Here is a 12,475-nt window from a genome sequence, read left to right on the forward strand (position 1 = left end):
CTGCTACAAGTAGACACCGTCGTTTATATGACTGCAAAATTGTTGAAAAAGAGTTAAACCCAAACACTCACACACAAACACACACATATAGATTCTCTTACAAGGATTGCTATGATGCAATAGCAAACTTGACTTCTTACCAGTGTATATGATAACCAGTTGTACCAGTACATTTTATGCCACACAAAATAATTCATCTGCACTAAGCTCCATGAAATTATTTCAGTGGACATGTCACACCAAATTACCTTTTCATTAATCAAAAGACTGTTTTCCTGTACATTATTAAGTATATTATATTTTGTAGGTATTTGAGGACACAAAGCCAATTATCACATCATGTGCTGATGGCTACAATGTTTGCTTACTTGCATACGGACAAACGGGTAGCGGTAAGACGTTCACTATGATGGGTCCAGAATCTAATCCGGGTATTAATATCAGGTATGGGATCAGGACTTATAAAGTTTCACATTTTTAGCTCGACTATTCGAAGAATAGGGGAGCTATCCTACTTGCTCTGGCGTCGGTGTTAGCGTGAGCGTCACACAAAGTTTGGGTACCACCCCAAATATTTTCAAAGTCCATTGAGATATTGCTTTCATATTTTGCATACTTGTTTACCATCATGACCCCAGTCTGTAAAAAGGAGGAGGCAACTCTATCTAGCATTTTGACTGAATTATGGCCTCTTTTCGACTTAGAATAAATGTTAAAGTTTGTGTACCACCCCAAATATTTTCAAAGTCCATTGAGATATTGCGTTCATATTTTGCATACTTGTTTACCATCATGACTCCAGTCTGTAAAAAGGAGGAGGCAACTCTATCAAGCTTTTTGACTCAATTATGGCCCCTTTTTGACTTAGAATATGCTTATTGTAATGTTAAAGTTTTACTCATTGCTTATATTATACTATCAAGCACTGAGAATAGTCGAGCACGCTGTCCACTGACAGCTCTTGTTTTCTCATAGCTAGTTATAATCCTCCTATATATATTGGCCTTTGTCAGTCTGTGTTTTTGATGATACTGTCAGAAGATGTATATGTCGAGTTCACAATTAAGTTAAAATCCTAACATTACTTGCAATGACAAACTAGACAAGTATTTTTTTTAAGTAACAACTCTGTCTAGTATTTTTAATAAAATTTTTTTAATTCATAATGAATTATCCATGCAGTTACCTGTACAACGTTCTTTGGTTTTTTACAGAGCAATGAAGGAACTGTTCCAAGTTTGTAGTGAACGTAAAGAGACCATGACTTATAAACTCACAGTAAGTTTATCTGTTTATTTCATTTTATTTTCATAGTTGACACTAACTTCAGGCTATGAAATTTTCATTTAGTTTAAACATGGTTATTTAAAGGCACTGACCTCCAGATTACGGCTAAAAATGATCTTTCTTTAAGATTGAAGTTTGCTCATAATATGAAATTCAAAACATGAGTTTTTGTTTCTAAACAGTCTTAAAAATGCCAAATCATGAAGAAAACCATTCCCGAGTAGGGAATCGAACCCGGGTCCCCACGGCAATAAACACTGCGGTCTTGACCAATACACTTTGTAGCAGTGGTCTGACACACTTGTTACAAATATAAGAAATCTCGACAGTATTCTGTTTTCTTCAATATTTTTTACTTTTATAGGTGTATTTGTCATTTATAAACAAAATTAATGGCAGCCGAGTCAAGTTCTATGTGAAAAAAATCTAATATGATTTTGACAGCATCGTAAACATTGTGTTTATTCTGTAACAGGTATCATTAGTTGAGATCTACAATGAAACTATACAAGATTTATTGACAAGCGATGCCAAGACATTAGAGTTGAGGACAGCCGGAAACAAGGTTCAGATACCTGGCCTCATAGAAACTGAGATTAAGAACCTCGATGATGTAAGGAAGGTCATGGCCATGGGTGATAAAAATAGATCTGTAGCCTCGACAAAAATGAACTCAACAAGGTGAGTCGAGTTGTTAAGTTTATATTTATTTATTGTTGCTTGAATATGAATACAGAAATAAGCTTTTATATAACTAACAAGTCGTTATTGAGTTCCCTTCTTAGGAAAAATTAATACTGGGTCAAAGGATTTAAAACTTTGTTTGAAGACCAGTCTAAAAACTCTAGCATATGACTGGTTGATTTTGAGCCTCATTTTGAAATTGACCAATGGAAAGATCTTAGACTGGTCTCCAACTGTAGTTTTGTAACTTCAGACTTAGTTGTCTTATTGCAACAAGGTTTGAACTACTGAACACTGGGTAAAGCTGTTGATGGTTATTGCATCAACTACTATAATCAAAATCTATACTCTATATTCACTTATTAAAGCCCCTTTTGACATTACATTTTGCAAAAAGGGGGCATTTGTAAAGGACCCCAAAAGTATTTTTTTTTTACATTTCTATAGTAAACAGTAAATTAAACTTCTAATAAACAAATTTTAACAATTATAGCACTACCATAGTAGGTATTCACTTATGACCTATTTTACTTCTTTTCGTAAATACTGGTTTTGGGTGGTGTTTATTATGGTAGGGTGTTAATTACTGAATATAAGGTGTATGTAATTTAATTAACATTTAGCCTGCTGGTGGCAAGTGGTTTTACCTTTGTGACCAGTGCAGACTGAGATCAGCCTGCACATCCATGCATGCCATATATATCGAATTATAAATGGTACTGCCCAAATTATATGATGGACCAGTCCATTTTAGAAATTTAGCAGGGTAAAGGTTAGTCACACACATTCAAGAGTGTGAAACATAAATTTAAGTCATGGCAAATTTTAAAGTAGAAAATCTGAAGTAAATAAGTAAAATGTTTGTAATGAAATAGTCTGAATATTTCTTAATTATTTTAACAATTGTTTTCAGTTCCCGATCACACTTGGTTTTGATGTTAGCAGTAGAAGGGCATGACAAAGTAACTAGTGCAATAACGCGTGGTACGCTTGTACTGTGTGATCTGGCAGGGTCAGAGAGGATATCTAAAACTGAGGCAGAGGGCCAGAGGCTGGTCGAAGCTGCTGCTATCAATAAATCTCTATCAGCTCTTGGACAGGTAAACTCACTTTGTTTGTATTCATGATTATATGTATAGTGCCGCAGGTGTCCTATATGAGCGTCTCCTCCAGAAGACTGTTTTGAGGGGCCGCCATGGCTGAGTGGTTAGGATCCCTGACTTCAAATCATTTACCACTCACCTATGTTGGTTTGAGCCTCACTATGGGTGTAGAGTTCATCAAGTGAGGCTTACGGAAGATCGTAGGCTCTACCCAGGTGCCCACCCATGGTGAAATATTGCATGGAATGACACTTGGGTCTCCTTCCACCATGAAAAGCTGGAAAGTTGCTATATGACCTGTAATAAAGAAGATGTTCCAATTCCAGAAGCTTCCCTGATTCTTAAACATGCTAAATGTAAAGCACCCATACATTACACTCTTATCTGAATATTAGAAGTATTTACCTGAAAGAGCTAGGGGCTCAAATCCTGATTTTTAAGTCAAACATTGTTATCACTGCATCTGCTCACAGCATATCAGTAAATCTTATCGTTTACTTGGTACTTTTTAACTCTGCCATTTGTTATTGTCAGCAATCAGCCAGATTCTTGAAAGTGAGGCGAAATTTTGATTTTGGTGACTCAAACTTTACTCAGACTGACCATTGGAAGCAAGTCTAACATTTAAAAAAGTAAACTAGTCATTGTTTTTGTCAGCATTATTTTTTTCAAACTTTAAAAGTGAAAACTTGAAAAAAAATGCCAACTGTCAAGAAAAGTTTTGAGAATCAAACAGAACAATATAGCTCTTATACCTTTTGTTTAATAATTTTCCATATCTTAGTACATGTACATATTCCTGGTGTTTGAATAGAAAGGTGAATACTGTGAAATCATTAATATTCATGTGGGATTAATTTTCGTAGATTTCGTGGTTGGATTAATCCACAAAATTTAATCTCAGCGAACATACAAAATTTCCATTCAATTTATCTTCTAAAATTGAAATCCATGAATTCATATCCCCATGAAATAGCCGTATTGGACAAAACCACGAAATTTAATGTCCACGAAATTAAAGGATTTCACAGTATTAGCTCTGAGTAAAAAATATTCCACCTTCCTACTTTCATAAATCCTGGGTTGCACTCCAATATCCTTAACTTAAGGCCTTTAAAAGTTGAAACTTTGACTGTTTTCTTTTATTTACAGGTATTTTCAGCGTTACGAAGCAGTCAGCTTCATGTTCCATACAGAAACTCGAAGCTCACACAGATACTGCAGCCTTCACTGGGAGGTGATGCTAAGGTACTGTATTTGGAACTTTCATCTATAAAATGGTCCTAATTATACAAAAAACCTTGGTCTTACACTTTATATAATGTTCATGTCTGGGGCCTCTGGCTGAATGGTGTTGGTCACCGACTTCGAATCACTTGCCCTTTATCAATGTGGGTTCGAGCCTTACTTAGGGCAATGAATTCTTCACATGAAGAAGCCATCAAGCTGGCTTATGGAAGGATGGTGGTTCTACCAAGGTGTCCACTTATGATGAAATAATACACGGAGGGACACCTAGGGGTCTTTCCCTACCATGAAAAGCTGAAATGTTCCATATGACCTATAATTGTGTCAGTTTGACATTAAATCCAATAAAAGAAACTTACCTACTTTCAGTTCTAGATAATAAAAACGTTAAAATATTTCACCATAGTTGTGAAGGCATAGGGTTAGATTCAAAAGTGTATACATGTGTATGATAGCAAAAGGGCCCTTTATTTTAAGAAGAGTTAAATTTAAACAATTTTTGATAGAATAAAACTGTAAATATATAATGTAGTCATTTATAAATTTGATATTTTGAATTTACATTATCTGTTTCAGGCATGCTTGTTTGTAAATGTGAGTCCAGATGCATACAACTTCTCGGAGACTGTGAGCACTCTAACATTCGGCAGCAACGCGAGACAAGTGGCCCTCGGCCAGGCTAAACAAAACATCTCCAAAGGCAAAGGATAATCCCTAGATTTAAACATCCTTTGTCAGGTATAATCCCTAGATTTAAACATCCTTTGTCAGGTATAATCCCTAGATTTAAACATCCTTTGTCAGGTATAATCCCTAGATTTAAACATCCTTTGTCAGGTTAACAGTACTTGGAGAAAAGTATCTAAGTAAAACAATCCTATAACTATTCTATGCCAACCTTGATTTATGAGTATGTCAAGGTCAAAAGGTCACCATCAAAAAAGACACATTGTAGGTCAAAAACTTCACTTGCTCTCTTTTCTAATGTTAAAGTCATTGATTTATACATTTGGTTTCATAAAATGTTAGGTAGGATCTTAATTTTTTATTGCATGGGTGTCAAAATATGTCATAAAAAGTGCTGGATTTTTCATTTGAGCCGCACCATGAGAAAACCATCATAGTGGCTTTGTGACCAGCATGGATCCAGACCAGCCTGCGCATCCGCGCAGTCTGGTCAGGCTCAGTGCTGTTCGCCAACAGTTTCTCTAATTGCAATAGGTTTTGAAAGCGAACACTAGACTTCAGGCATCTCCTAAGATAATGTTAACTTATAGAACTTGACTGCTTAAGTAGATCATAACTAAATGAGAAAAAACATATAATTGGAAAAGTTTGTTTGTCTCATATTTCGGAAACATTAATTGTCACCTCAATGCAAAAACTGCATGAGTGCTTCTGTATTTCATTACACTTACTTAAGTAAAAGAATTGAACAAGCTTTTTAGATTTTAAAAGTTTGGAAAAAAATCAAGTTTGTATAAAAAGTGTTAATGGCTGGTACAGTGTTAATGGCTGGTACATTAACTTTGAATGCTGGCATGCATATCTTTTTATGTAATAGACCTGATTTATTTCACAAATTTTAGCAAATGTGTGTGTCCTTTACATTGTAAAGATCCATCCTTCAGATTTTTGCTGTGTGTAGAAAATATAGTTCAAGCTGAATAACTGTCATTTTTACTTTTTTGTAGGGGTGGGGGGGGGGGGGGAACGGTATATATTTATTATGCCCCCCTTTGAAAAAGGAGGGGTATATTGTTTTGCAGATGTCGGTCGTCGGTCGGTCGGAATGTAGACCAATCCGTTTCCGGATGATAACTCAAGAACGCTTGGGCCTAGGATCATGAAAGTTGATAGGGAGGTTGGTCATCACCAGCAGATGACCCCTATTGATTTTGAGGTCTGTATGTCAAAGGTCAAGGTCACAGTGACCCTGAATAGTAAAACGGTTTCCGGATGATAACTCAAGAACACTTGGGCCTAGGATCATGAAAGTTGATAGGGAGGTTGGTAATGACCAGCAGATGACCCCTATTGATTTTGAGGTCAGTATGTTATAGGTCAAGGTCACAGTGACCCTGAACAGTAAAACGGTTTCCGGATGATAACTCAACAACACTTGGGCCTAGGATCATGAAAGTTGATATAGAGGTTGGTAATGACCAGCAGATGACCCCTATTGAATTAAAGGTCAGTATGTTAAAGGTCAAGGTCACAATGACCCTGAACAGTAAAACGGTTTCCGGATGATAACTCAAGAACGCTTAGGCCTAGGGTCACGAAAGTTGATAGGGAGGTTGGTAATGACCAGCAGATGACCCCTATTGATTTTGAGGTCAGTATGTCAAAGGTCAAGGTCACAGTGACCAGGAACAGTAAAATGGTTTCCAGGCAATAACTCAAGAACGCTTGGGCCTAGTGTCAGGAAAATTGATAGTTAGGTTGGCCATGATCAGCAGATGACCCCTATTGATTTTGAGGTCATTAGGTCAAAGGTCAAGGTTACATTGGCCAGGAACAGTTAAATGGTTTCTGATCTTCTTGTCCAAAACCATAGGGCCTAGGGCTTTGATATTTGGTATGTAGCAAAATCTAGTGGTCCTCTACCAAGATTGTTCAGATTATTTCCCTGGGGTCAAATATGGCCCCACCCCTAGGGTCACATGGTTTATATAGACTTACATAGGAAAAAACTTTGAAAAACCTCTTGTCCAAAACCACAGGGCCTAGGGCTTTGATGTTTTGTATATGACATCATCTAGTGGTCCTCTAGTAAGATTATTCAAATTTTTCCCCTAGGGTCAAATATGGCTCCGCCGTGGAGGTCACATGGTTTACATATACTTATATAGGGAAAAACTTTGAAAATCTTCTTGTCCAAACCACAAAGACTATGGCTTTGGTAATTTGTAATGTAGCATCATTTAGTGGTTCTCTACCAAGTTTGTTCAAGTTATCCCTCTTGGGTCAAATATGGCCCCGCCCCAGAGGTCATATGGATCATATAGACTTATACAGGGAAAAACTTAGAATCTTCATGTCCATAACTTACATCATTTAAATTTGGACCACATGTATAGTTTTGAGTGGCAAGATGAACCTTGACATGAGTTGACCTTGATCTTGACCTAGTGACCTACTTTCACATTTCTGTACCTACAGCCTTCAAATTTGGATCACATGCATAGGTTTGTGTACTGAAAAATACTTTGACCTTGTTATTGACCTAGTGACCTACTTTCACATTTTTGAAGATACAGGCTTTAAATTTGGACCACATGCATAGTTTTTTGTTCCAAAATAAAATTTGACCTTGATTTTGACCTAGTGACCTACTTTCACATTTCTCAAGCTACAGCCTTCAAATTTGAACCACAAGCATAGTTTTGTGTACTGAAATGAACTTTGATCTTGAGATTGACCTAGTGACCTACTTTCACATTTCTGAAGGTACAGGCTTCAAATATGGACCACTTGCATAGTTTTGTGTTCGGAAATGGAATTTGTGTTTACAGTGAGCATATAATTTCTGTTCCTTGTGCAATTACTGAATGCATCAAGGGGGGCATTTCGTGTTCGACGAGCTCTTGTTAAAAAAGGATCTGCTGTATTTTTTTGTGACAGATCTGTAAATAGATTGTTGCTTGCTGCAATTATACCTCATCTTTTTTCAACTATTTATTATTATCATTTAAATTGACAATGCTTAAAATGCCAATGATCTTTCCTTTATTAACTTATGAGTTGTGCATATATTTATTTATTATGTAATAGTTGCATTAAATAGATTCTTTACTGTGCTGAAAGATGTAACCCATACTTAAATTACTGGAGTCCAGTTCCTAGAAAATTAAATGCTGATGTTATATAGGGGGATTTTATTTTTGTTTCTGGTGCGGTTTGAACTCTGTTCTCTGGATTAATTGATGCAGAGGCTGATAAATTACCTATTATATTACAATACCATTCTCCAACCTTTTGATGTGTTTACATGAGCAAGAAATTCAATTACTTTGAAATGATTTGATTTTGTAGCTATGAAATTTAGTGGTTTTAGCTCAGACAACTATTTCTTGGGGATGTAAACCCAAGGAAACAATCTGTGATAATCATTTCTGTGTTTTTTTATGTGTTTAAATAATGTAATTTTATCAGTTTTAATATGTCATATGTAGATATTTCAAACAGTTTATTTATAGATCTTAAATATATATTGTTACTTATTATCATAATCATGAAATATTTTATGGACAAGGTTTACATTTTGTTATAACATAAAAAGTTATATTAAATGACTACGGAGCAAATTGGTATGTATGGTCCTAATAGTCGAAGAAATTGCTGTTTTCTTGGTCCACAGTTGTAAAACTGAGTTTGGAAACCAGTCTGAAATCTCCTGCATATGACTGGTAAATTATGAGCACAGACATGAAATTGACCAATGGCAGCGTAGCAGTCTGAGACTGGTCTCAAAACTGTTGTATAACCTTGAATCCAGGAATTTCAGTCATAACTGTATCAGACATTTTATAAAATTCATTGTTAAGAATATTTCATATGTACAGTCATAGACAAAAAGATTTTCATAGCATTAAGGGTTATGAATAACTGACATTCAGGTGATGGGCATTTACATGAATTTTTAAGAATGTTAGGTGGATGAATGTAAAAACAGGAACATTTGAAGAGGCCTTTATTTGTCAGGTTAATTTTTTAACACCTTGTTGTTGTGCCCCCACCCCATGAGTGGTGGGGGGCATATAGATTTGGTCTTGTCCGTGCATCCGTCCGTCTGTCCGAAGTTCGTGACGTGCCTAGCTCAAAAAGTATTTGATATAAATTGATGAAATCTTGCACAAGTCTTTATCATGATATGAACTCGTGCACCTATTTTTCATCTGGCTCCACCCCCTATTTTCAGAGTTATGGCCCATGAAATAGTCAAAAATGCACATTTTTAACTTGTGACATGCCTAACTCAAAAAGTATTTGATATAGATTCATGAAACCTTGCATGAGTCTTTATCATTATATGAACTTGGGCATCTCCTATTTTTCATCTGGCTCCGCCCCCTATTTTCAGAGTTATGGCCCCCGAAATAGTCAAAAATGCAGGTTTTCACCTCGTGACACGCCTAGCTCAAAAAGTATTTGATATAGATTCATGAAACCTTGCATGAGTCTTAATCATGATATGAACTTGGTCACCTCCTATTTTTTATTTGGGTCCGCCCCCTATTTTTAGAATAATGGCCCCTGAAATAGTCAAAAATGCACATTTTCACCTTGTGATGCACCTAGCTCAGAAAGTATTTAATATAAATGGTTGAAAACTTGCATAAGTCTTTATCATGATATAAACTTGCACACCTCTAATACATTGGCTGGCTCCACCCCCTATTTTTAAAGTTATGGCCCCTGAAATAGTAAAAAAATGCACTTTTTCACCTAATTATGTGACTTAAACTCAAAAAATATTAGATGTAAATTCAGGAAACCTTGCTGGAGTCTTTATCGTGATGTGACCTTGCACACTTGACATTCTTCTTGAGAATCTTAGCTCTTATTACAGAGTTATGGCCCTTGAAATTGCCAAAATAGTGGATTTTTTATTTGTGATGCTCAAAAAGTATAGGGCCTAGAATAATGAATCCTTTTCATAAAATGTTTGTTTAGGCAAACCCCATTAAGACTGCAAACATTTGAATTATTGCCCCTTATTTGTGACAAATGTACCAGTGGGGGGCACACCCTGTGTCCTACAGACACATTCTAGTTTTAAGATACGCCCAAGTCAGGTTGACACATTTCTAGCTTACATCTACTTTTTATAATAATTTCATACCATAGTTTGTTTCATTCGTGCACCATGACCTCAAAAAGGAGATGGGGGCCTCCGTGGCCGAGTGGTTAAGGTCGCTGTCTTCGAATTACTTGGCCCTCACCGATGGGTTTGAGCCTCACTCGGGGCATTGAATTCTTCATGTGAGGAAGCTATCCAGCTGGTTTATGGAAGGTTGATGGTTCTACCCAGGTGCCCGCTTGTGATGAAATAATGCACAGAGGGGCACCTGGCGTCTTCCTCCACCATCAAAGCTGGAAAGTCGCCATATGACCTAAATTGTATCAGTGCAACGTTAAACCCAACAAAAAGGAGAACAGGTAAAAAGTACAGAAGTAGGCATTCAGTTGGCTGTACTAGAAAACAATGGTTGGGTGGGGGAGCGAAGGATATCGAGCATTGAATATTCTGCTATAAACAACTGCAAATTGGTGAGAGACCATTTAAGGATCAAACTTTGATGCTTGATATCAGGTTCATAACCTCATGGTAAATGTAGATCTGTTTTTATTATACAGTTTTATAAGCTTTTTAATCGGACCTTCTTGTGACCTTTATAGTTAAATTTCTGTGCTTTTGAACTCTGTATCATGGTACATAAGAAAATAAACCACTAAGTATCAACTGTTGTTATTTACTGAAATTTTACATACTTTCAATTTTGTAGTGAACATAATATAGATTATGTATATATTACTGTGCCAGGAAGTAACACTATAGACTGTGATATTAGTATTTTTTTATTATTATTTTTATTTCATTGTATCATTCCCACCAAGGATGATTTATATAAGTAATTCTGGAGAAAAACTGAATTGTTTTAAAATTAAGTTACTACTAAGAACAGGAAGATATAATTAGATATGACTGAAAAGATAATTGTGCTAAAAAAGAAAATTGATATGTCTTACATCGTATGAAGAAAACTTAAAAAATGATCAGGGCCTTTAAAATCTGCTTCAGCATATGTTAAGAATTCTATTGAATTTTGTGATACTGTGTTAAATTTAATTGCTTTAATTAAATGTTTTAAGATCTTACTTCCTATTATTTATTGAATATATTGAATACAAATAACCATGTCTATGTTAAACAACACTCTCACCATTGATTTTGTCGGTCAGTCTTTAAGCATCCCTAAGTGCCAGAAATGTTAGAGTTAATGATGTTTGTGTCTTATTTCATGTTTCCTCAAGTGTTCTTGGAGATTTTTTTTTGTTCATGCTTTATCTGTCTATTGTTAGATTGAGAGTTATAGAAATATGAAAATAAATTATTTATGGGAACATGTGTGTTTTTTGTTATGTCTCCCAACATTCTGGGGAGAGTCACGTTTTTGGTCTGTTTGTCCATCCATCAATCTGACTGTATGTCTGTCTGTCCTGCCATCACAAAATTTTGTCCATATGTTGCTTTGTCCACTCTTTTTACCCGCTTCAAGAATTTTCAAATAAATTTGTACAAATGTTTATCATAATTAGATGACGCGCATAAGCAACCTTAATTCATGTCGATTCAATGTCCAGGTCATAATTTAAGGTGTGATCAAAGGTCTAATTGGCAATATATCTGTTTGCTCTATATGTTTTAACCCTTTGAAGGATTTTCAAACAACTTAGCATAAGTATTTGTCATAATGAAATTAGGTGTAGGATAAAACATTCAAGGTCATTGATGTCATTGCGAACTTTTGTTAACATTGACCTAAGGGAAAATCAATACATTTGCCTACATAGAGAAAGATAAAATTACTTCAGTAGAAAAGGGCCTATTTGGAAATTCAAAAAATGGAACACCACAATTTTTTTTTTTTCCAAACCTTATGAATATTTTTAGCTCACCTGAGCCAAAGGCTCTAGGTGAGCTTTTGTGACCGCTCGATGTCTGTCATGCATCGTGTGTCAACAATTTCTAAAAAAATCCTCTTCTTCAAAACCACTGCGCAGATTTACACCAAACTTCACAGGAATGATCATTGGGTGGCCCCCTTTCAAAATTGCCCATTAAAGAATTGAAATCCATGCTGAACTCGGGTTGCCATAGCAACCGAAAGGAAAATCTTCTTGTCCAAAACCACAGGTCCTAGGGCTTTCGTATTTGGTTTGTAGCATCATTTAATGGTCCTCTACTAAGATTTTTCAAATTATCCATCTAGGGTCAAATATGGCCATGCCCTGGGGGTCACATGGTTTATATACACTTATATAGGGAAAACTTTGAAAATCTTCTTGTCCAAAACCACAGAGCCTAGGGCTTTGATATTTGGTTTGTAGCATTATCTAGAGGTCCTCTACCAAGATTGTTCAAA

The 12,475-nt window shown here is 35.9% G+C and overlaps 1 protein-coding gene across 9 annotated transcripts in view; it reads left to right on the forward strand.

Moving 5' to 3' along the window:
* Positions 1–11,453, forward strand: part of LOC123528561 (kinesin-like protein klp-3) — a 74,529-nt gene extending 63,076 nt beyond the window's left edge. For 8 of the 9 annotated variants that reach the window (XM_053522177.1, XM_053522176.1, XM_053522175.1 and 5 more), the window contains 6 exons: positions 308–444; positions 1,215–1,278; positions 1,763–1,968; positions 2,885–3,071; positions 4,227–4,322; positions 4,899–11,453. In XM_053522177.1, coding sequence (XP_053378152.1) covers positions 308–444; positions 1,215–1,278; positions 1,763–1,968; positions 2,885–3,071; positions 4,227–4,322; positions 4,899–5,033 — 825 coding nt within the window. In that variant the 3' untranslated portion in view covers positions 5,034–11,453. The remainder of the gene's footprint in view (positions 1–307; positions 445–1,214; positions 1,279–1,762; positions 1,969–2,884; positions 3,072–4,226; positions 4,323–4,898) is intronic. The other variant, XM_053522178.1, reaches the window with a different exon arrangement.
* The last annotated feature ends 1,022 nt before the right edge of the window (positions 11,454–12,475 follow it).

This window comes from Mercenaria mercenaria, chromosome 13 (genome assembly GCF_021730395.1).
Source record: "Mercenaria mercenaria strain notata chromosome 13, MADL_Memer_1, whole genome shotgun sequence".
In the NCBI taxonomy this organism is placed as follows: domain Eukaryota; kingdom Metazoa; phylum Mollusca; class Bivalvia; order Venerida; family Veneridae; genus Mercenaria; species Mercenaria mercenaria.